At 48.1% G+C, this 25167-nt stretch overlaps 1 protein-coding gene across 1 annotated transcript in view; it reads left to right on the forward strand.

Moving 5' to 3' along the window:
• CSMD2 (CUB and Sushi multiple domains 2) overlaps window positions 1-25167 on the forward strand; it is a 305387-nt gene that overhangs the window by 229208 nt on the left and 51012 nt on the right. The window contains exons 30-42 of the mRNA XM_074925977.1: window positions 1026-1220; window positions 2182-2298; window positions 4442-4555; window positions 4691-4786; window positions 6869-7072; window positions 7679-7803; window positions 11982-12078; window positions 13060-13164; window positions 16870-16988; window positions 17081-17150; window positions 19534-19650; window positions 20593-20802; window positions 22417-22605. Coding sequence (XP_074782078.1) covers window positions 1026-1220; window positions 2182-2298; window positions 4442-4555; window positions 4691-4786; window positions 6869-7072; window positions 7679-7803; window positions 11982-12078; window positions 13060-13164; window positions 16870-16988; window positions 17081-17150; window positions 19534-19650; window positions 20593-20802; window positions 22417-22605 — 1758 coding nt within the window. The remainder of the gene's footprint in view (window positions 1-1025; window positions 1221-2181; window positions 2299-4441; window positions 4556-4690; window positions 4787-6868; window positions 7073-7678; window positions 7804-11981; window positions 12079-13059; window positions 13165-16869; window positions 16989-17080; window positions 17151-19533; window positions 19651-20592; window positions 20803-22416; window positions 22606-25167) is intronic.

Consider the following 25167-nt stretch of genomic DNA (forward strand, 5'->3'; position numbering starts at 1 on the left):
AGCTGTTGTGTAAAGGCAACCATAGAGCTAATCCGATTTTTCACTGCAAACAAAGAAACAAAAGCAAGATCTGAGGGCTTTACTGTTTTCTGTTTCTCCCTCCACCCCTTCCCCAAATACTAAAAGCCCATGATTTAATGCTTAAACACATTATAATTGTTCGCAGACCTACTGCTCTCAGAAAAGCCCTCATCTTTAATGAGCAATTTCCAAATGACAAAAGCGCAGGATTAATCAAAGCCTCTAATTATATTTCATGCAGGAAAAAAAAAAAAAAAAAAAAAAAGAAAAAAAAAAAAAAAGAAGAAAGCCCTCAGAAGAAGAAGGAGAGAAATACCCAAGTCCTGACAGCTCTGTAGTCTTTACTGGAATTTTCATATGTAAATGGGGTTTTTAACTCTGCAGGGCATAGTGAACAGAGAGAAAAATGTCTTCATTTTGTCTAACTGCTTGTAATCATTTTGCCATAATTGCAGCCATGCTGCACATCTGGAGAGTCAACCAGCTAGCACATGGCATGATGTATTTCCGTGGTGCGAGCAGACAGCTCTCAGATACAGGAATGATAGGTGCCAAGGAGATAATGTGAACAGATGTAGCACATCTGAAATAGGTTGCGTGTTCAGTCTGTGTTTATACGCCCTGGTTTGCAAAGTTCCGTGCAGCCTGCCCCCTGTGCGAGAAGGGAGAGCGAGTGTAGGGAGTTAAATCAAAGCTTTGCCTCGTTTGTTGGATTTTGGGTACCAGCAGACACGGGTGTGAGCTGAAGCCTTCCTCCTTCCAGTATAGTTGTGCTGGAGCTGAGCAGCAGAGAAGGGTCTGGACCAGAATCTGACCCATGCAATTCCCCAGATTCAGCAGCACTGAGAGAAAGATTGAAATCTAAACTCTGCAAATGGTGCTGCTCTTCACGATATGCTGAGGTGAGATTCCCAGATGAGAAGAGCCAAAAAACCATGCCAGCCACCAAAATTTTAGCGTAGCTGTACCAGACCAATAAAGATCTTGGCAATTCTCTCTTGCAGAAAATCCCCGGGAGTCGTGCTTCGACCCTGGGTCCATTAAGAACGGCACACGCGTGGGCACGGATCTGAAACTGGGGTCTACAATCACCTACTACTGCGACGGAGGGTACGACATTGAAGGGGTCTCCACGCTGACGTGTGTCATGGGAGGGGATGGAAAACCCACGTGGAACAAACCTCGACCTACCTGTACAGGTAAGGCTCGAGGGAAGAAGGTGAGTAGAGAATTTGCCTGTCGCCAAATACTTCAGCAGTTTATCCTAATGAAAAGCTCGACGTTCCTTTTGCATAGAGCTGCCTGCCTGGGGACAGAGAATGTTTTTGTCAGCGTTTCTTAATTTTTCAGGTTTTTTTTAACATCCAGAGGTCAGGAAGTGCTGACTTATATGAGGTTTCCTGAACCTTCTTTTGAGAGACAGAAAACTGGACACGACAGATTATGCGCATGACAAATCCCTAGTGCAGGGCAGGATTCACGAAGCTGCTTAAACATTTGCTTAACCTGATCCTTGCTAACCAGAACCCTTGAGCATGTGCTTTTCTGAGCAGGGTCAGGGTTTACCAAGAAAACAAAAGGTATTTTTTTCTTAGGGGTTCTGTGGTTATTTCATTTTGTTTTGTGGCTTAATGAGAAAATGGTTTAAATGATGGGTTTGCCCTCAGACCTCCTTAATCTGAGAAGGGAGTCGAGAGATAGCTGCCAGTCTGTGGTGACTGGAAGAATGAAATCTCTCACTCAGGCACTGGTGGGGAGGACACGGGTCCCGCTGGAGCCGGGCTCCTGCTGCTGAGAAAGGGCAAAAAGGGTCGGAGCTCGTTCTGGCAGGTCCTGAGCTTTAAGGTCGGGTGGAGAGCAATGCAAATCACATTAGACTACGCCACTGTACACGGCATCCCTTAGCCTTGCCGTGGTCTTGATAATTAAATGTGAAGCAGGCATGAACTCGGGTTAGGATAAGCCTTATTTTTCTTAATAAGAACTTGCAGCGAGAGCTGCGGTGCCTGACGTGTAGAATTGATCGTGGCTGGGGGCAGCTGACACTGCCCGGCGTTACAGCGCAGGGGGGGGATCTCAGAGCAGCAGGAAAAAGGCTGATGTTTCAAGGCAGGCTTGGCAAGGGTACGTTGGGAATCTCTTCTTGGCTCTCTCTTGCAGCACCCTGTGGTGGTCAGTACACGGGCTCAGACGGCGTCGTCCTCTCTCCAAATTATCCCCAGAACTACACCAGCGGACAAGTCTGCTTGTACTTCATCGTTGTGCCGAAGGACTACGGTATTGGTTTTGGATGTGTTTTGAAACTCTGTCCTGCTGTCCGTGCAGCTCTCTTGTTTGGGGTTTTGTTGTTTGAACAAAGCAGTAGCGTAAGTGCATATATAAATGGAGATACGGGAGATTGGAAAATAGTAAGTGGCGCTGTTGGATGCTATTTATACTTTGTTGTAGGCAGTAAGGATGATGGGTATTTTCTGAATTTCACAATCTATCAAAAATGAGGGGACAAAAAAAAAAAACCCAAACCTTACAAAACACACCATCTTGTGATTCCCCTTCCAGTTCCTGCACTATATCCCGTCGTGCAGAGTTGAAAAATCAGCAAAAAATAATTCATGGTGATTAATGCTAACAGCAGGCTCAGAGGGCCTCCGAGAGTACAAAATGTATTTACCATAAACACATGCTAACTGTGGTGCTAAATAATCTGCCTGCACAGAGAAGCACATAAATGTATAGTTTTGTGGACGTGCAGCTGTGGTACCTTATGACTGATTTTTATTTTTAAATAACGCGCGGATTAAATTTTAAAACTAGACCCAAACAAAATCCAGATTCATTTAAATGGACCGTCACAGATTCCAGTGCTGCTTAATTTTGGTCAGAGCTTGAATACAAGAATGAGCAACGTTCTAGAAACCTCCGAGGCAGCTCGCTGGATCTTAGGATTGGTTAACATATTTTCTTGTTTGAATGGAACTGAAGTTCTTAAAGAGCGCTGGCACTGACAGCTGTGGCAGGTGAAGATCTCCAAATCCCGTTATTTTGATACTGCTCCTCAGTGCGTTGTATTGATCCGGTCGGTCCCTGTGGTGTTTTCAGCTGTTTGTGGTTTCCTTTGTTGAGGTAGCAAGGTGTGGGATAAGGCTCCTGCGTTCAGACTGCGTGCATTGACGTTCCGTCTGAGTTCCTGGATCTAGCTGACGAAATGCTGCACTGCTCTCTTACACCTCTTAACTTGTTTTACTCTAGCTGATCTTGATGTTGTCTAAGAAACACAATAACTGGAGGGCTAGACAGTTTTGATCTCCCAGTCTGACTTTTGCCTGTGGTAGGGTAACAGCTAAATGAGTTTCTCTTCTCCACCTGCTCCCTTTCTACAGCTTCATTAAAAACAAGCAGGAAAAACCGTTAGTTGTGAATGTTATGCATTTCCCATCTCCTTCACTTCTCAGATTCTGTGTACAGCAGGCATTAGGGTGTGCTATCATCACTTTTTTTCAATGTTCCCAACATCAAAGCTGTGCTGGAAACCATAACGTGCAGGAAACAAATGTCGTAGCTTGGTGGATGATGAATTTCACAGCAAGAGACTTCTCAGCTTGTGAAGCTGCAACTGGGCACTTACAACTTGAAAATGCAAAGCCAGGAGAGGAGTCAAAGGGGAAAAAAGAAAAAAAAAAATCTTCTAAGTGCAGATTTGGGAGGGAAAAAAAAAACTTATTATATTCTGAAAAATAAAGATAAATAACTGAAGTCTCTTTGCTCTAGTGAAAAAAATGCTCTGATCCTCTCATTATTATTTTTTCCCTTTTATAAGCTCTGCCTGCTCCGGGGTGCATTTAAAATGTCTGCAGTAAGACCCGGAGCACTGCACAGCTCCCTCGTTAGCAGTCTCTGTAGACAGGCTTAGGTCTGACTGTTAATAAAATAGTGAGCGTGCTCTCTCCCTAGCAGCCATCCTCCCTGGCCAGAGAGGTTCACTCTAGAAATTAAGTTCTTCAGGACAGGAATTGTTATTTTGGTCAGGTTTTGTACAATGCCTAACCCAACGGGAGCCTGCTTCATGACAGAGGTTCAATACAAATAATAAATAATAATTATCAGTTGGTGAAATTATATACCTTGTGATATGTAGGCAGGCAAATGGGATGATTCATAGAAGAATCCCTTTTGGCCTATGAATCAGTGTTAAAGCGTACTGGCAAGTGAACACGGGGGAGGCTGGTTGCTGCTTCTGTTATGCCTACTTTGTGGATAAATAAAGGGCTCCCATCTTCCAGGGCTGTCAGTCAGGCCCTTTTTATCTTTGCCAAGCTCCTGAAATAAAAGAAGCTGGGCTGCCTCGGCTCCAGGCCCTGGCTGTGTGGGGACGGCAGCGCTCGTCCCGCCACCCCCCCCCCAGCCCTCCCTCTCTTTGCAGTGGTCTTTGGGCAGTTTGCCTTCTTCCAGACCGCGCTCAACGACATCATTGAAGTCCACGATGGCCCCAACCAGCACTCCCGGCTCCTCAGCTCCCTCTCGGGCTCTCATACAGGTAGGGAAAGTGTCCCTGTTGCTGCTGGAAAAAAGTGGACTGAAAAACACAGCCTGCCATTCAACACCCTGCTCTGTGCCGCCCGTTGGGGTGGCTAATGTTGTAATCCTGCTTTGTCTCTTTCCCCTCGTCCAGGTGAATCATTACCGTTAGCTACCACCAACCAGATTCTCATCAAATTTAGTGCCAAGGGTCAATCTACAGCCAAAGGTTTTCATTTCGTCTACCAAGGTGAGTACAGTTGTGTTCTGGAGATGTCCTCAGCTTGGTCCCGAGATAATGGTCAGAGGGACAGTGATGCCTTGAAGTGTCCTGAAATGCTTTTGGCATCTGTGGGTCCTTCACGCTTTCTGTCTGAAGAGGAACTATCACAGGAGATTAAGATTATTCCAGTAGCAGGGAACTTGCAGGGCTGCCTGGCTCCTGTAGGTACTTCATATTCAGACCTTCCATTTTCACGCAGCCTCAACCCTCACACGTCCCAGGATTAGTATCAGAAGTATCTCATTGAATCATGCCCTGAGTACACAGTGAGTTCTTGAGATTTATACCCAAGCAATTTCTCCCACTGGCGTTTTAGCACGTTTCTCAGCGTAAGCAGCTGAACACTTGTCTAGCAACTCTGTAAAAATCCTTCGTCTCTGGGTGGCATAGGCTCAGGTCTCCTCCTGTCAAACTTTTGCCCCTTGATCCTTTCAGTAACAGCTTGCGTTGCATTGGGCGAGTCCCCCTTGGAGATTTGAAAGTAGTAAATAGAAAGCGAGGCACAGAATAGTGGGAAAACAGAAGGGCTTTCCCACCCACGTGCTTTGTGTAGTTATCTGTGGTTCAGCCAAGCTTTTACACGCACGTTACTGTAAAGTGGGGACAGGCAGCAGGGGCAACCTGCGCCTTCTCCGGGGGCGAAGCGAAGCATGGTTTGGATTTTATAGTATCCAGAGATCCGTTCTCTTGAATTTCTGCCTCGCTATTATAAAACAACTGTCGTTCTGATAGCAATCTTTCAAGATTTCAGCAAAGCAAAGGTTTTGATGGAATCCGTAAAGATTACCTCCTCCCTCCTGCAGGCTAATTAAGAGCTGCGCACTCTTCAGTGATTATTGCATGGAAAGCAGAAAAAGAGCCAGCCCTGGGTTTGATCTGCCTGGCCAGGCTCTAACGGCGTTTCCTCTCATTTTTACACAAACGAGGAGTTCTCTCTCCCAAAGCCTCCCCTCCCAGTGATGTGTGCGTGTGACAAGTTGCCCTGAGGTGAAGGAGTCGGAAGCCTGAAGCAGCCTGAGCTGGAGAGCGGAGCTGGGGGGTCAAGCACACAGGCATGAGGGTTTCTGTGGTTAGGAGAGAGGCCAAGCACACGCTCGTCGGTCACAAATGGCTGAGCTGGGGTTATCTGAGCAGGGGCACAGATCCATTAGCCTTCTGGCTTTCTTGGATTTGCCCCAGGAAGTGTGTTGTCAGAAGTGGCTCCTTTCTGCCTCTCCATTCCCCTCCCCAGACCACTAAGACACTTCAGTTTCTTGCTGATCATCTTGCGTTGTGCCTTTGACAGTGGGTTTGACATTCATCTCTCCGAATTAAATTAAAATCAAACAGTATAGCTAATGTGCTCATCATCTCTGCATTTTTCCTCTCCCGGCAACTCGGGCATTAAACACTAATAAATTGTAAAGCAACTCAGAGAAAAATGCGAATTGATTTCTTCCTTGGCAATAAACATTTCTTTGACTTGTTTTTCCCCTCACTTATCTGTCAGACTCTGCATTTCTTTCTTTGACTGTTGTTTCCAGTATTGAACGGGAATGCAGGCAATTTCAACAGAATTTCCACTTAAATTCCCTTCTCTTTCTTTTACCTTTCTCATGATGAGGAAGATTGTTTAAAATTGCTGTCCTTTATAGTAATGAGGCCAAGTGAGTTGAGAAACCTAAAGGTTTTCTGCTGAGGCTCTAGCATTATATGGCAAAACAACCTTTCTGGAAGGTCATTGCTGAATGCCTTGATTTCTCCTATTTAGAAATGACCTTTTTGATGTGATGAGAAGTTTTCTGAAGGCAAACAGTCTCATCTTAGGAAGGATGCATGGTTCTGTGATGGACCTTTATTTCAGGTATCACTTGAATTGACAGAAGTTTGAGCGAAACGTCCTTTCTTTTTCTTCTCAGTAGTCAGTTTGGATTCAGCTTCTCTTTGGGGTTTAGGCGGAGTCAGATTCCTGTGTTGTTTTTAACAGCGCTTTAATATTTCCACAAGGTTTGCTCTAACCCTTTTGTCTTGTCTCTTTTCTCCTTGCTGTGCCACCCGGCGGCGCGGCAGCGGTTCCCCGGACCAGCGCCACGCAGTGCAGCTCGGTGCCGGAGCCGCGCCACGGCCGGCGCCTGGGCAGCGATTTCGCGGTGGGCGCGGTGGTGCGGTTCGAGTGCAGCGCTGGCTACGTGCTGCAGGGCCCCCGCAGCATCGAGTGCCTCACCATGCCCGGGGCGCTGGCCCAGTGGAACGTCTCGGTACCCACCTGTGTGGGTAAGTGGCTTTGGGGTTGGGTTTGGGGGGCAGAGAGGATGAAACAATTCAGCAGTTTGAGCTAGAGAAATAAATCGTGTTCTTTGGGATAGTTAAAAAAAACCAAACAACCCACAAAAAGACAACCCATAAACCAAATAAACTCGCCAACAAAAAACAAACCAGCAACAGCACAAAAAAAAAAAAATTCATATTTCATACCTCCTACATGCAAAAACCAGGCCTGCCTATGGACAAGGGCGGTTAACCCCGAATGTTGGGGATGGGACCTTCGGATCCAGGTCCTCGCTGTCAGATCTGGGCATCCCACATCTAGAATAAACGAGATCCGTCTGAAAGCTGCTTTCATCTTCTTTAGAGGAGGGCAGTTCCTAAAGAAGCAGTCTCGCGGGAAGATGTACCCAGCGTCCTCCACACCTAAGCGCTGCTTGTGTTAGAAATGGTATGAGAGAGTTGCTGAAAAGAGGATTATTCCTACAAATCTCATCCTTGAATCACGAGCCAATTCTGCTTGCTTTTTTGTCCGTGGACAGATGTTTTAAAGAGAATGTTTTTTAGTATAAAGCCAAGTCCTTTCGCTTTCAAATAGGACTTTTCTTATTTCAGTGCCATGTGGTGGAAATTTGACTGAACGCAAAGGAACCATCCTGTCCCCTGGCTTCCCTGAGCCGTACCTGAACAGCCTCAACTGCGTGTGGAAGATAACGGTCCCCGAAGGAGCGGGGATACAGGTACGGTGGCAGCAGCTGCTGCTGCAGCGTGGTCTGGAGAGGACAATGCTCAGTATCTGGTGCTCTTAGAGGCCACATGCTGTGAAGTTGCTGCTCCTCACAGGAGAGAGATGGATTCCGTGTGTAATTCTCTGGAATCAGACGTTGGTTTGCACTATGACTGCCAGAAGCGGGTAATATTTCGGGGGATTTTTGCATCCTGGAGTCACTCCCCGTAAGAAATCAACTGGAGCCATGTGTCTGTTCTGGTGTAACAAAATAATTGTAGTATTTTGGGTATATATCTTTATACTGCTTAATTATGCAATGTTGAAAGCAATGTCAGCTACACCAAGGAAGAGTTGCTTGCTCAAAGTGCCTGCCTGGATTTGTTATGCCAGCAGAGTTGCAGCAGTGTGATTATACAATTACAGCTTTGCTGTTCATTGTCTCCAGGTAAATGAGCTCTCTCTTCAGGTCTTTTTGTGGTCGTTATCATTCCTCTGCAGAAATAATCCTGCAAACTAGAGAATGTTGAGAATTAAGCCCAGCATCAGAGACCAAACCCTAGATAACGTTCCCATTCAGCACGTGTGTGCCTTGTCCTCCCAGAAAGCGTCTCGCTGTGCGTTACGCTGACATCGCTTGACACAGCAGAGATGGATTCTTGAACGGGTTCATTCATCCCACAGGCTTCATTATCAGAGGGTTTCTTTCTTCTTCTTCTTCACACCACTTTGTCTGCAAGGGTTTTGTTCATTAAGTGCTTTCATTTCTCTATCCGTGTATTTGGCTAATGGATTTGTAGGTGGGTTCCTCCCTCTCCGCAGCGCTCACAGCTGTTGGCACGCAGCAGTTCTGTTTCTCTCAACGGTTTTATTGAAACGTCAGCTCTGCCTTGCTGGGTTACAGCTCTGCCTGGTGCCGCCGGCGTGACTCAGAACCGACACCTGAACCTGGGGCTGGGATGGGCAGAGCGGGTGGGAGCAGCACTGGGGGCTTCACAGCGAAGCCGCACAAGCCCAGAGTAATATTTTGAGCCCTCTGCCAGGCTTTTGCTATGTCCAGTCCAGCAGATTCCACTCTCCTCTTTGTTTTTGGAGCCATTTAAAATAGTGTCTTCAGAAGCCTCAGAGCTCACTCTCCATACTTCCCTGTTTATCTGAAATTTTAACCGTTCTCAAAACCCCTGAAACGGCAGGAGCGTCCCTTTAGCTCAGCCGAACGTCTGAACAGTTGAGGCAGTTTTGCAAGTTGCTCGGGACTCCTGGGATCAGGGGGTGATAATTCACTTAATTTTGAAAGCGATGTAAATAGATGTCTGTATTCTGCACCGCCGTGTCCTGAATGCAAACCCTCGCTGCCGCTTCTCAGCCTGTGGAGCTGTTTTTGCACGTGCCCGCTCGGCCTAGAGGAGAGCGGGTATGGCAGGGGGCTGTTAAAAGCACGTCTTTATTAATAAGTACTTGTTTCTCACCTCTTTGGTGCTGCAAACGCAGCGATCTCCTGGAAAACTGGAAAATGTAATGCCAAGTGTTGTGGTTTTTTTTTTTTCCTTCCTCCTCCACCATCGCTGGATGTGATCGCTTGCAAGGGAAATAGAGATTTTGGGGATTTATCACAGAATGCATACAAACAAAAAAGTGAATCCTGTGGCTGAGCTCTACCACTGCCAAGCTGTAAATTCAGGTTCTGGGTCTAGAGTGGGAGGTTTTTAGTGAAGGGCTGGACCGTGGTGCTGGGTGAAGCCTGTGGGGGGGGTCCCCAGGGTGTCGGGGTGGGGGGTGGACCCGCCGCCCTGGGACAGGGGCCGGCGTGGGGTGACGCCTTCCCTCGGCGTCGAGCCAGGTCACATCAGCTTGTGACACTGGGCCTTCTGCTGGAAGGGTTCTCTGGGGGGAAGAAGGCACAGTGAAGGGTTTTGTCCCCCAGGAAGTCAAACAGCCGCAGTGAAGCCCTGGGCAGGAGCTGTCGGTTGAGGGGAGCCCAGAGGCTGGGTGATGGGCACCGAGCTGGACCCGCCGGGCATCCGCACAGGCTGCGTGTCCCCCGTCCCTGCTTTGTGTGTGAAATGGTCTCAGTTCCTAGAAACTAATTTAAACATCAGCTTACCCTTGTTTTGTACAACAATTAAAGCTTAAACAACTGTAAATCAGAGGAGGAGGTGAAATTAAAGCTTTCTTAGTAGCAGCAAGCCACTGGTAGGATTTTTAGGTAATCAGTGTATGAGCTAGCACTTCTGCCATGAATTATTCATTCCTGTAGCAAACCTTCCTGAGTGAATTAATTTATATACATGGCAGTAAATAGATGCAGATCCCTTGTGAATCCACATGTCGGACTAGAATTAGGACCTTAAGAATGTTTATTCCGTTATGTTGGGGGGGGAGGAGAATAAATAATTTAGAAAATGTAAGAGCAAATAGAATGCACATTCTCAATCCACGTTCCCTTTCAGTAATGTAAATCACAATAGGGGTGTAATTATGCAGGCTGAAAAGGTATTGACTTGGTCAGTGTGATCAGTAATGGCTCCGCAGGGGTCACTGCAATTTCTGCTAGATGAACTCCACTTATTTTTTGGGGGGGAAAAAAAAAAACAAACTTTGCAGGAACTTTATAGCCTGCTTTATTCAGAGTAAATCAAGGAGGAAAAAAAGGTTAAAATGGCAGAAATAATGGGGTTTGATTTTTTTTTTTTTTTTTTTAAATGTGTGTGTGTTTTGTTTTATGTTTAGCAGGGCAAAAGCAAACGAGGTACTTGGGGTGGATGTGTAAATACGGGGTAGGAACGCTGCAGGAGAAGGGGAGAGGGTTTCACAGAATTACCAGAGGGCAGGGGAAGCGTCTGGACACGACTGCGTGTGCTTGCACGTGCGTGTGTGTGCGCGTGCAGCCAAGGTTTGCAGGGCACCGAAATCTCACAGCGTTTGGTCCAGTGACCGTGTCCTGCCGAGCTCGGTGCTTACCGCAGGGATTCTCTTGAATTCCACGGGACGACTGCACATCAGAAGCATTAGGCTTAGCAGGAAATCTTTGTCCAAAGAGAGCTCAAAGAATTGAGGCTCCGCCGTAAGCAGAAGTAAGTGTGAAGGCTGGAGGTGAAGGGAGATGAACCTGCCCAAATCCCCGGAGTTGTGGCGTTTCCCCAGACCCGCCGGCAGTAGTGCCAGACAACTGCAGCTGCTGCCGCGTGCCAAGGGAGGAAGGCTTTTGTTTGGAGCCAAGTTGTACAAGTCATTTTTGCTCCTGCTTTGCCTTTTTAAGGTCCTTTTTTAGGTTGTTGGCCTAGAAGTTTAATTTGAGGTATCCAGTGTTTGAAAGTTTTCTCTCGAGCTTACAGATGAAAGCTATTTTTTTTCCAAATACCGTTGGCATTCTCTCAGGTTTGCTGTCTGACTCAGACTGTTCAAACTTGATCTACAGCACAGCTTGTTTTCTTAATGGGACACTGAATACTTTGAACTTCCAGTATTTAGGAATAAAGGCAGAATCCATTTTCACAACAATCAAGGAAAGCAAATGTCTGCAATTGCATCTTTGCTGAAGTATAAGGGCTGCTTTTCAGTGTAAATGCAGATTTATCAGATCTCATGATGTTACTCCTTTGAGGATTGCACTGATGTTCTAATGGAATCAAGTGACTTCCTTAAGCCTCCAAACCTTACGGGACACGGCAGAGAAAGGTAGGAAATTTGAAAACACGACTTTGAGTGATTTGATGAAAAGCTGAGAAACAAGACAGCTGCAGAAAATTCACCGGATTAAAAAATCTTGTGGTTTAATGTGGGTGTGTCTCTGGTTGAGCTCTTGGGTTGCTAGTGGTTGCTTTCACTTGAAAGTGTTGCAAAAGTCTTCAGGGATTTCTTAAAACGGAAAAAAAGGTTCAGATTCTTAGCTGCTATAAATTAGCTGTGAAATTACAGGAGCTCTCCCTTTGTGGCAGCGGCAGCCGCAGCCAGTGCTCCTGATACAGAAGTTTGAAGTGTGGAGTTTGCTGGGAAATGGCTGTAACCCAAATGGGGTGGTAGTCCAAGGCAATCGGTCTCCAGGTTTTGCACAGACACATAACAGTGCTGACTTAAACTTCAAGAATTGAAGCCTCGGGCTGTGTCACTAACTTTTATTAGTGGCCCTTTCATTGATATTAATTTGGTTTATTAGAGCTGTACTGTTACTTTTTTCTTTCTTCTCTTCAGATCCAGGTGATCAGTTTTGTTACTGAGCAGAACTGGGATTCCCTGGAAGTGTTTGATGGAGGAGATAACACAGCCACCATGCTGGGAAGTTTCTCTGGTACGTGTTCAGCACCATGTTGAGTGGAGCCCGTCGGTGTGGGCTTAACTCCTGTTCATGTCACCTGGACCTCGGCATGTACGTAACACTAAGAATATGCTTAAGTGCTTCAAAAACATGGAATAGATTTAAGCACGTGCTTAAAGAGAGTCATCTACTTTGTTGAATTAGGAATTTGACTCCTGCCTTCCTGCGGAAAGTGTGGATAGAGAGCCTTAAACACAAAACCGGTGCGTTACGTTTGGGGTTTGTGCTGCAACCCGGCAGCGGGAGTTCCCGCAGCGCTGCTGGGGTTGGGGGGGGTTAGCTCAGACCACTGCACTCGCAGGTTAACCTCACCTGACAGATTTGCACCAAAGCAGATGAAGGGCTACAAACCCACCTTTCATTTGCTCGGCAGTGGGGACCGTGGCTTTTAGCGGAGCAGGGAGTAGCAAGCAGCCCAAGAGCATCGTAAAGCTTTCAAATAACAGAGCCGCTTGCAAACCGATGGCCCTGAGTCTTGCTTATTTAGTGAACAAATGTGTTCAAAGTGCTTTGCGCTCGGTAAGGAGAAGGGTCACGCATAAAGACCAGCAGACTCTGTTCCCAGGGCTGCGTTTGGGATAGAACTGCCCTGCCCTGGTGCTGCACCAGCTTCCAGGGAATGAGGCAGGAGAAGGAGTCGGGACCTCGGGGGGACCTGTGCTCCACCCACGCTGTTTCTCATCACTGGTTCCCTTCTCGATGCTTTTAGTCTGTCTGGTCTCTCAAGAGGTAAAACTTCACATGATACAACTCACCAGTAGACTTTGAAAAGGCCATTGCAGAGAGGCCTTGGGTATTTCTCAATTGGCCTCATTAGAACCTGATCAAAACCAACAGAGCTTGTTAAGTTAAAGGACTTTCTGTTCTCAGGCTCTTCTGCAGCTAGTCTCCGAGGACATGGAGGAGGAAAAAAGATTCCTCTTCAGTATCTTTGTGCACCTCTTGTTTCCCCAGGAACTACAGTGCCTGCGCTGCTGAACAGCACTTCAAACCAGCTCTATCTGCATTTCTATTCGGATATCAGCGTCTCTGCTGCTGGCTTTCACCTGGAATACAAAAGTAAGAGCAATTTAGCCTTGATCTTGCAGTTCCTCTGAGCGATGGTTACGGAGCCATTGCCTTGTAGAAGTGGAAGCTGCTTAGTGGGGAAGGGATGGTGAGCTTTAAGGCCCGTGCATATGTGTTTCCCTGCTCTCAACTCACAGCGAAGGAGCGAGTGTAAATGGAGAACAGAGGAGATGTGAGGTCGTGGGGTGACCCTCATCTTGCTGCTGATGTGCTTTGCTGCACCTGTTTGGTTTCTGTGTTGTAGCACAGGAGTTGTGGAGGACACAGTATTAAAAATTCATGGAGAGTTGGCCTATTCAACACAGTGCTGTAATCTTTGCTCCAGAAGTGACTAAACGGACGCTTGCCATCGAGGGACTGCCTGCTCTGAGGCCTTTCCCAGGCATTTGGTGTTGGTCATGGCTGGAGACAGCATGCAGGGCTTTACAGGACAATTCCAGTTGGAAGGGACCTCAGAGGTCATCTCATCGAACCTCCTGCTGAAAGCAGGGTCACATAGGAGATAAAACCAGATTATTCACTTTACCCCTCTTCATGCAGTCTGTGCTTGAAGAACATCAAGGATGGGCAGTGCACGAACAGCCTGGGCAGCCTCTCCTGACAGGGTGAGCTGCAGCCCCCAGCCATCCTGATGCTCCTCTGCTGACCTCAGATCACTTTATCAATGTTTTTCTTACGTTGTGGGGCACAAAACTGCGTACGGTATTTCAGGTGTTGAGTAGAGGGTGTTGAGTAGAGGCAGGTGATTGTGCTTCTGTCCATAGAGCCAGGACACCGTCCGCTGCCTTTGCTGCCAGCCCCACGCTGGCTCCTGCCCAGTTTACCCACTGGCACGGCATCTCTGTCTGCTTTGTGTTTGGAGCTGCAGCATCCAGACACTGCACAGCATAATTTCCCTTGTGACTGAGATGAAAGCGTGGCCACCCTCCTTTTGCAGTCTCCATCTGGGGGAGGCTCACAGACGTGAGCTAAATGGGAAGCTTTGAGCTGACGTTCCAAAGGAGGCCCTGCCCAATGGCACCTGCTCCTTTCTCCACGTTTGTTGTGTCGGACTTTTTTAATGGGTTCACGCGTTCTGAATTATGCTGACGCCCTCGCAGAGTGGCAGAACTTTGCTTCTGGTGGATCTAATGCAAGGCTGCATTCAGTTCTTGGGTATACAGGCCTGAGAACATCGTTGTACATGATGATACACAGAGACAGCATTTAAAAATAGAAGTCCTCAGTGGTAAAAGAGCAAACCTGACTAAAACTGGAAGACATGGCAGGGGAGAGAGTCTCTTGGGAAAGGGCTGTCAGGTTTGGATTATCCTTAGGATGCCACAGATCCCTTCTCCCCCGCATCCCTGTTTTGATTCCCGCTATTGGAGCAGCTGTCCGTTCAGGAAAGGGGTGCTACAGCCAGGCTGCAGCGGGTCACTGTGGTGGTGGCTGGTACCTTGCCACTGGTACTGTACTGGGAGCTGGAGTGATTCCCACAGAGCCCAGAGCAGCACGGATGGCGCGCGAGCAAGCGGGTGCAGGGCGGCAGCTCTCGCTGTTCAGCACACGGCCACTGGATGATTTGCAGGAAGGCAGGAGGGCCTGTGCGCTGCAGTGTGCTGAGGACACGGGTGTGACGAGGCCAGGGGCCAGCCTGGGGAGTGGTTCACGCGTGGCGGGTTCTGGCTCTGCTCCCGCGCTGGTGGCAGTGCCAGGCAGCTGATGTGCTGGGGCTGCTGTCTCTGTTAAACATCCTCCTCGGGGCAGCGCAGACGGAATTGGTTTGTGCTGGACACCGAGTCTGATAATTGGTTCTGATCACAAATCTTGTGTTTGAAGCCAACCGACGTTCTGTTTGTTTTTCCAAAGCGGCAAATAGATTTGAAAGTGCGTTTCATTTCGTAAAACACCCACAGACGTGGCATAGCTGGTTGACTGCAGAGACTCGGTGCTTTCAGAGGGCTGACCGGTACTAAGCTTTCCAGGTTTCACTGGGTTTGCAGATTGAAACTTTGCATATTCGCGGATCCAGCGAGATTCCAGCAACCAGCAAGACTGGGGAGAGGAAGTGTGCCCCAGATTGCTCTCTGGGAGCTGGAGAAATGGCCGTTGTTTTAGAAATTCCCTTGACGCCACTTTGTTTCTTCTCCATTTCAATTTCAATCAATAAGTTCTTTGAGGATCGTTTTACCCCATTGCTACAATCATGTTCAAGTTTTTTTATGAGGCTTGAGACCATCAGGCTTGTTTGGTTTCTCGACTGAGAAAATTAATCGATGTTGATTTTTCAGGGCAGCTGGAAATAATTTATTTTTTTCCTTTGCTTGTACAATTGGAATTTCACAGTTCTGAGCCCCAGGTTTTGTCTTTGTTCAGTTAGAGGTGCTGCGAGGAAGTTTTGAGAGATGAGTTTGTTTCCTCCCCTTCTTTCTCCCTCACTGGATTCCTCAAGCAAAGCTCTTGCCTTTACATGCTCAGAAGAGGAAGCAGAGCGAAAAGAATTTAGGACTGAGTGAAACTCAGTGCCCACTGATCTGAATGGGAGGTTCTTTGAAGCTGGTTTCTCTCTGAAGGTCAAGCAATACACCCGTGTGTGGAGAGGGGGCTACATGTTTTCCTGCTGGGAAGCGTGACTCGGGTTCAGGAGGAGAGTCAGCATCTTCTCTCTCCTCTCTTTTTGTCATCTGCTTTCGGCTCAGCCTCAGAGTGTAAGGTTTCAGCAGAGCATTAGCCCTTGCAGTGATGCAGAAGGTTATCTTTTAGTGGCAGCTGCCAGCACTGAGAGCGAGGGAGGTGCCGGCAGGCAGCTGAGCCGCGGTGGGCGCACGGTGACTGCAGACGCCGGTCGTCGTTTTATCTCCGTTTGGTTTTGCAGGAGGAAGAGGGGGTGGCATGTGTGTAAAGGAGAGCAAGTCACCCGATACGCGACTTCGGGGATTGTTAATTGGGTTTCCAGCAGGATATTCCCAGTTGTAAATGTAGCTCAGATGGAAATGCGATTGAATGAAATTTTCGTAGGTTCTTCTGCAGTCAAGGACTGGCGGCACTTACTGCTGCTTATAGCTCATGGTAAATTTAATCTGTAATTGAAAACAGGAAGAATAGGGTCGGAGAATGAAACCGTGCTGCTTCTGCCCAGAAAGGGACAAATTACATACAGCACATACCGTATGGCCTCGATATTGGCAGCGAGGGACAGCGGGTCGTTCCCTCTCGCGTCCCCCGAGCTCCTGTCGGGTGGTGCCTGGTCAGGGAAGGTGTCACACGGGTACAGCCCTCGGGTGGGGAGGGCTCGTGGTGGGTGTTTGGGTTTGTGAAACGTTGAGAACAAGTCAGTCTTTGCTTCGCAGTGGACGTGCTGTCACAGATCCACCTCTCCCATCCAGTCGTTAGGGTTCAATCAAAACTATTTTTGACCACGAATCACAAAGTGATTTGTGATGCCTTTGTATGTGGAAAAAAAAAAAAAAAAATGTGTTCCAGGTAAAGTGAAGGCACTAGACGTGGAGACCTCTGGATCCTGGACATAGCCTGTAACACAGGGAGTACTGCAGGGTCCGGGGTGTCTTGGGGGAGAACCCAAAGGCCACTTTCCCATCAGTGTCTGTGGTGGAGCTGGTTGGTAAACAGGGGAATGGGATAAAATGAAGGCGCCGTGTTCAGCGCAGACCCCGTCCCACTCCCCGAGCACTCACCTCCCTCTTGCCTTCACAGCCGTGGGCCTGTCCAGCTGCCCGGAGCCCCCCGTTCCCGGGAACGGCCTCAAGGTCGGCGAGCGCTACCTCGTGAACGACGTCGTCTCATTCCAGTGCGAGCCAGGCTACGCGCTTCAGGTACTGCACCTTCTCCAGCAAAAAGGACGACAGCAAACACCCCAGTACAGGGACACCCTACAAATGCCACGTCTTATTTTCCCCTCCTCCAGGGCCACTCTCACATTTCCTGCATGCCAGGCACTGTCCGCCGCTGGAATTACCCACCGCCGCTTTGCATCGGTAGGACTCTTGTTCTTTTGTACCCAGCAAATATTTACAGCACTGTTCTGGAAAAAAAAAAAAAAAAAAAAAAAAAGAAAAAAAAAGGTCTGAGTTAGAGAAATGCAGGTTTGTTCTGGGAGTGCGAGTGTGGAAAAATCTTCATTTGTTGCAGAGGAAATGCCAACAAGAAAGTCCCTGTGGGCTGCCTGGAATGCTTTATTTTGAATGTTTAAAATGTGGTTACAGTATAAAATATAAAATACAGAAAAGGTTTCCTCAACAGAAATTTATTCGAAAAAGAAAACCTAAAACTTCTTTATATTGAAAGTAGGTTGGTTTTATGGATTGAGGGTTGGGTTTTTTTTTTCCATCTTAAGCAAAGATTTCAAGACTGTGGCTTGTTTTTATGAAACGCATCTTGGTATCACTAAAACTGCATCTCTCCCTGAAGGCTGTTTGCCTCCCAGGCTCTCCGAACTGCACCGCTTGGTGCCTGCTGTCCCCACTTTGGTGTCTAGCAGGTCCTGTGTGACCAGCAAGAGCCAGGTCGCTTGTCAAGACGGCTGTTTGCCCGTGACACCCTCTGAGGAGCAGGGCTGAGACTGCCGAGTGTCTCGGGCCTTAAGAGAAGAGGGCTGGGCGCTCGATTGTCACCGTGAAAGAAGTAAGCCCTAAGTGAAGAGGCACGGAGGTGAAGGGAACTTGCTGGAGTTTCTTGATTATTTTCAGTATTTTGCTTTTAGCAAATCTAGGTGTTTAATATTCATATTGCACATTTTACAGCTTTTCAGAGAGACATTTATGCATTTAATAGCTTTAGTTAACAGTTATTTCAGGCTCCTGCTGTTCTAGCTTACATCATTTTGCTTTAAAGTAATTATAAGAGCTAACAGTTCTTTTATCTGATGATCTGCAGGCCAGGAATAAATAGAGACATTTACAGCAGAATGACTGAGCTAAAGGACTCATACCCATGGGAGTTGCTCTGAAAGCAATCAGAAGCCCTTCAGCTCAGCATTAGAGTTGGGGGATCCCAGCCTGCAGGAGGATCCCGATGTTGTCATCTAGCTGGGATGACTAGCTGAGTAACTACAGGTTTCAAGTTTTCTTCTTCTCCTCAGCATCAGTCGCTCTGTTCAGCAGGGTTTTGCCTGGTTGGGCTGTGCCTGCTAGGCACTCTCACAGTGTGAACATCACCGGGGTTTCCTTCAGATCTCTGGTTTTGGGCAGTCGTGACCAAGTGCAATGGTCCGAACACCCACCCACCTGCCTGTCACATCCCTCAGCTTGGATCACACTTGGCTGAAAAGGTTCTTCCAGCTTCAGAGAGGCATAAACACATCCAGATCATCACAAGGGACCATCACCTTTGGTGGGGATGCTGCACCACCCCATGCTGATGGTCCTGTGGCTTGTTGTCCTGCACTAACTGGGCGCTGATGTGTCTATAAACACTGTCCAGAGCACCGCTGGCTGTTGGCCACACGGCAACCCAGGCTTGGGATCCTTCCCCTGCTCAGAGAACAGCTCTCTTCCCTGGCCAAGCATGCTGATTTTCTTCTGGTCTACTTCATCCAGATGCTTGACTTCTAAATAATTTAGAAGGAGTTCTATTAAAGAGCCATTAAGAGCAAAAAGAGAGAAATCTTCTGGGAGAAACCTTGTTAGTAGCAAGTACACACATAATGAGATATTGGACAAAGGAAATCTGTACCTTGGCTGTCAGAACGCGTTAGGAGTACACCTGGGTGTATTCAGCTTGATGGTATTACCGTAACGAGGTAGAGGTCACCCAGATAAGCATGAGAAGATGCTATCTGTGTTTAAATTTTATGTGATGCCTTTTGTAAACATATTTTCTGCTGTCATCTGTGGATCGCTTCTTGGTAGGGAATTTACCTCAGTGTGCAAACACTCTGTTCTATATTTATCAGTAATTGCCCAGAGATTGACAAGTAGAACAGTCAAGGTAGCTCAGCTAACCAGAAAAACTAGTGGTAACTGGAGTCAAAATAGGATCAGTCTGTTTCTACACAATAATTTTTTTAGGTGGTTAGAAATTCCAACAAGTGCTGTGTGCGTGATGTGCACTGTTACAGCGTCTGTGGACAGAACAGAGTGTTCGTCTCTTCTCTTGCAGCTCAGATCTGTCTCTCCCACTGTGATTGCCAAAACTGGATCTCTGGGCCCAGGCTTTTATCTCCAGCGGGCAGGAGAAAGGCACATGCATTAGTAATGTGGCCACGCAGTGCCTGGCAAACTCTGTGCTAGTTCCATAGCAGGCTTTTCTTTTTTTCTCCCGAGTTTTTAATTTCTTTATTTCCCACACAGCTGGCTGGCCATCACCATCCTCCAGAGAGCCCATAAGTGATCCTGACCATTAACGCTGTTGATTTTACAGCCCAGTGTGGAGGAACAGCAGAAGAGATGGAAGGAGTGCTCCTGAGCCCAGGGTTCCCAGGAAATTATCCAAGCAACCTGGACTGCACGTGGAGGATATTGCTGCCCGTGGGGTTCGGTGAGACAGCCGGGGTTTGGTTTGAGGCAATCACAGACGAGGGGGTAGGAAGATGCTGTCCCTGTTCAGTCAGTGCTCGATGCATTGCTTGCCAAGATCTGTTACAGAAACTGTTGCTTGCTCTCCTCATCCCACTTTCCATTAAAGATGCATTTATATGGTGCTGTGAAATGACAAGTATTTTTTCAGAAGGTGATTACAGGTCACCACGGAGTGTAACAGGTTGACAGGGATTTGTGGGCATGCCTCTGAATCGGCTGTAACACCCTCCTTAGCCTGCTTGCCTGCTTCTGAACGACTCACTTCTGTAGCAGCCTTAAAACATCACCAGTTGCATCACCCTTTATAAATGTAACAAGTGATCAAAGCTTGTGTCTGATTAGATCCCACCTCAGCTAGAGCTCACGCAGGCGTCAGCACATTCACAATTAGGATCTTCCCAGCCCATAGTAAGAGAGAAATTTGCACAGCTCCAGCTCAGCTCTTCTCCACGCCAGCCCCATCAGAGGGCCTAATTGCCAGGAGGTGGAATTGTTGCATGCCTGGAAGAAGTGCTGACTGTCCAGATTTCCTGAATTAACTCTCCTCCTCCTGGTGTAGCTGCCATGTGCTGCTGGGGAAACGAAACGCCCGGCTCGGTCTGTCCTGCATCCGAGCTGGCTACGCTCCCTCTGGCGAGGGGAGATCCGTGAAGCTTTGTGCCTGCCTTCCCGATTTCTCTGTGTCAGGCAGAGGGGGAGGCACAGGATCTCCAGCAGCATGAAACTGTGGGGTTTAATAGCCCGAGCTCGCCTGAGAAACTACGGGCACCCGCTACTTCCACCATGGTGAACGTACTCCTGCTGGTTGGCCAGGTTATACTGGGCGTCACTGGGCGAGCGATGCTGATGTGCTAAGGCTTGGGGGTGGCTTTAGAAGAAACTCTTCACTCCTCCTCTGCAGGTGCTCACATCCAGTTCCTAAACTTCTCCACTGAGCCAAACCATGACTTTGTCGAAATCCGCAACGGGCCGTACGACACCAGTAACGTCATCGGGCGGTTCAGCGGCACCGAAATCCCTGGTTCCCTCCTGTCAACATCTCACGAAACTACAGTGTACTTCCACAGCGACCACTCGCAGAACAAACCAGGCTTCAAGTTGGAATACCAAGGTAAGGAGGCCACAGAACGAGCAGCAGTGGGACAATCCTGTCCCCGGGTGCCAGTGGTGTGGGCGGTGGAGGGAGGGGTGGCGTCACGGTTGTTGCTATTCTGTTGAATTAATTCCATGAGGACTTAATCCAAATGAGTGGAAAGGTGTTACATGAAGGCCATGCTTAATCCTAATAACTGGGATCTGTTCACCCGGACTTATGCCTACGGCAAATAACAAATGTTCCTAGAGTGCTCTGTGACAGTGAAATGCCTTTGAATTAATTCCAGCCAGATTCACTTAGATCTTGGCTCTGTCAACTGTCATGTGCAAATAGAAGAGTCCTCAGCAGCCATGAGTTTGCTCCGGGGTTTTGCAGCTGCTTTTCTGTCTCAGCTGAAGTCCAAACACATCCTTAGCTGCAGTTTAGCCTTGAGCTGAGGCAGGCTGGTGGAGGGAACCGAGTGAGTAAGGAGCCAAATAATCACAGTGGGGCTGGCATGGATACCTGGAGTGGAAGGAGAGAAGTAAGTTATTAAAATCAAGAGAAGCCCTTAGTGCAGCTTTTGGAGATGATGGGAACGGAGGCGGCTGCCTTCTTACCCAGCTTGAATCCTCAGGCACTCCCCAGGCCTGGACGTGATGTTCTCCGAGCAGCAGCCGCCTCGGTCTCTGCAGCCAGCGGGGCGAGGCCCTGGGAATGCTCCGTCCCGGAGTGGACTTGCTGCTCTCTGAACGTGCTGGATTGGGGCTGCCTGGGTCAGGCTTTGCCCTGCGGAAAGCGAACATCAGCTTTTAGCCCAGCTTGATCCGCAGCTCTACCTTGAGGAGTGTTTTCTGCAAAACCTTTCTCTGTCCACCGGTCCTTGGCACGTGGGACTGTGGAGGAGCAAAGGATGCCCAGGGCAGGTCGTATTCCCCACACTCAATACAGTTAGGCCGGGCTTTGCTGCGCAGCAGGTGGGAGCCAGGCAGCCCAGCTCCTGCCTCGGAGAGATAGCTGAGAAGTGAGGAAAGATGGAGCCTGTGTCTCCAGCCGCGTGACACAGCCAAGGACTGACAAAGGGCTGACTCCCCAGAAATAGCAGTAAAAGCCGCTGCTCATGCTTAATTGAAAACATTAATTTTGTCTCGGCTGTCCTGTTCATGCACCATATAATTCATGCGCTGCTGCACAGTTTAGGAAGGAATGTGATCTGTGAAGCACTCTGGGTAATCTCATGGAAATTGCTATGCAAATTAGCCCTAGCAAGGCTGACCAATAATTTATAATGCCAGGTGGAACACGTTAACCAATTGACTTGCATTCGTCATCAGGGTTGTCTACGTTTTGTTGAAAAACCAAGGCAGATTTCCCAATTAGAAGTGAAGCGTGGGGTGACAGTGAATACAGGCTCTGGGATGCCAGTGGACCAGGGCAGACCCCAGGGCTCGTGTCTGAGACTGCCACAAAGCCGCAGCAGGATTTTCCCTTGGTCTCCATGCAGATGTGCACATGGTTCGTTAAAGTTTACCTCCTTCAATTAAGTCGTTGTGTGAGGAGGAAGTAGCCGAGCAGCACGGAGAGCGTACTGCTCCTGCTTTTGTGAGAAAATACGGAGTATGAAACATTCCTCCTTATTTACTATTTCAGCCTACGAGCTTCAGGAGTGCCCTGACCCTGAACCTTTTGCTAACGGTGTTGTAAGAGGAGCTGGTTACAACGTTGGCCAGTCCATCTCTTTTGAGTGTCTGCCCGGCTACCAGCTGATCGGCCACCCTGTCCTGACCTGCCAGCACGGCACCAACAGGAACTGGGACCACCCATTGCCCAGGTGTGAAGGTATGGCTTTGGGGTCACCCTGAGAGCACCCGGACAGGCATTTCTGGGGAGAGAAGAGGCTCCAGCTCTCTGTTCTTGGCCTCCTTTTGAATCGTTCTGTTGTAATTGGGCTGAAAGTTTCTTTGGAAACAAAAGCATCGGTGGAGGCAGGCTGGGAACGTGCACTTTGAATAAAACTTCAACCCCTGAGGTGCTGAAGCATGTTCTCGGTGAGTTGATGTTGAACATATGTCAGCCTAGTCAAGGCAAACATTTTGAACAGTTCAAAACCAAGGGGTGTCTTTTGAGGTGGTGTGTGAGTCTCATACTATGGTGAGGACTGTCTCCAACTGTCAGCTCTCACGTGCTGTGCTTTCAGCATGAAGCACTCCAGGGCGACTGTAACGATTCTTGTCTGCTTTATTTCTTCAACAACGTTCACCTTCTGTTGATTTAACATTGGGAAATAAAAACAGTCCCTGGTAAAAGACTATTGTAGCTCTGGGGGCTCCTATTGCAGGAAGATTGTGTTCTATCTAGTCTCTTCGTGTGGCCGTGATGGCATCTCCCAACGATCCCAGTGGGAGTTCTTCAGGAACCTCGTGGGATCTCCTTTTTGGAGACCACATATGGTAGAGGACCCTGCCTGCTGCGTCCTAGGCATCAAAGCTCAAATGTCCAAGTTCTTTCAAGCCCCAACAGGGCTGTTTCAGCCCTTCATCCTTCGGGCCTGTGGACTGAGTTTTGTGTAGTTTACTTAAGGGTTCATATGAAAACCTTCTAAAGAAGTTCAAGACTGCTTATTAAAGATTTCCCAGTGCACTTCCCAAGAGCACTGACCTTTATGCCAGCCTCCTCCTTTGCACAGTTCTTGCAGACCAAGTGCTGTACTGGGGAAAGAGAGGGAGAGGTGATATTTTTCCTCCTTTAAGTCCTAAGTCCTTGAACCGCAGAGAACACAAAGCAGAGAGAACTGAATCCTCGGCTGCCCTTTCACTGACCCCAGCAAGGCACCCAAGATGTGTGTTACTGGGAAACTGTCTGGTGCTCAGCTGGGTGCTGCTGGTAAGGTGGGGGCTGGTGCTAGCAGGATTATGCCCTTATCTACCTCAGGCATCAGCTCTGCCAGCCATCCAATTTTTTCCTCCTTTATTGTGTTTTTTAAGTATTTTCCTTGCTCTGTAGCCCTTCCAATAGCAGGGAGGGGTGAGGGGTTAGGTACATTTTGGACCATTTGCTTTTTTCTCTGTGTGCACATCTGGTGGGTTGTTAGTGCCGTTAAAGTCAATGCAGAACTTTCCTTTTCTAGCTGTTTCCTTAAATGGTCCATTTTTGCATACCAGCGAGCAGTGAGGACTCACTGCCTTAGGCTAACCACCTCACCTTTCCCACACAGGTCACAGCTGAAAGCCCTTTTAATTAAAAGAGAAGTTGTAATTCTGAAATAAATGCACAGAGGCCAAGGTTTCCAGCATCACTTCAGGGAGTTTTTTCCAGTGATCAGCAGGCTGCCTGCTGCTTTGCGGGGCAGAAAGGAACTTGGCCCCCAAGGTTTCTTGGGTGTTTGTTTCAGAAAATGAGTGTATGGAGTTAGATAAATACACATGCTTTTCTCAGCCTGACAGACCACGTGAGAAGGCAGAGCAGGAGCAGGCAGTGGATATGTGGAGCCTGGCTCTGACCTGGCACACCGAGCCAGGGTGGGAGAGGTCTGTGGAGCTACTCCTGGATGAAAAAGAGTGAGCGTTCAGCCCTGAGCCTGAATTAGTAAATTGTGTTTGGAGGGAGAGCGTGTTAGTCTCAACCAAGGGTCGGGTTAATACAGCCATGTGGCTTCTAGAACACGCTGGCTCAGGCAGGTGACACCGTCTGCACTTACCCCCGTGCCTTCAGGTGGTGCAGGTTGCCAGTAACACGCTGCAGATTTTAGCACCGTTCCCACTGAACTTCCACGCCAGGGACCTCCAGAAGCTGATGCTTGTACATGGGACTTTCAGACCTAGGGACCTGCTGTGGCCCTCCTGCCTTGCCTTCAGCAGGATGTCATCTTTCTCTCTTTTTCACTGCCCGTTTCTAATTGCTTCTCTTCAGTTTGCAAGTTCGTTTGGACCTCGACGATACCTAGTGCAGTAGAACTGTCCTCTTGATTAATGAATTGGATGCTGCTGTCATACAAATCATCATTTCCCTCCTGCTCAGACATACTCTGTGAAAAGCCAGCTGCTCGTGGTTCTGGTCCAGGCCGTGCTGTATGAACAAGTGGATGGATTTGCCCACTGGTAGGAGCTTGTCAGGAGCTGTATTTTCCATGCATGGGTGCAGACAGCTGGTGGAGCCCAAAGACTCCTACTAGGGCATAAGACAGAGTTTATTTGTGCACCTGGCTATCGCATCTGTACAAAACGCCCTGACAGTCTCAGCTCTGAAGCACTTAATAAATTTATTGTAATGGAATTAAGTTGAAGATAGTAGAGGTAGTTGTGACAGGAATTATTTGAGCCTGGCCGAGAGTTTGGGGCTGAATCCTCCTGTATCCAGAATTGCTATCTTTTTGTTCAAAAGAAAATGGAAGAAAAATGGGAA

Source organism: Athene noctua, chromosome 24 (genome assembly GCF_965140245.1).
Source record: "Athene noctua chromosome 24, bAthNoc1.hap1.1, whole genome shotgun sequence".
In the NCBI taxonomy this organism is placed as follows: Eukaryota; Metazoa; Chordata; class Aves; order Strigiformes; family Strigidae; genus Athene; species Athene noctua.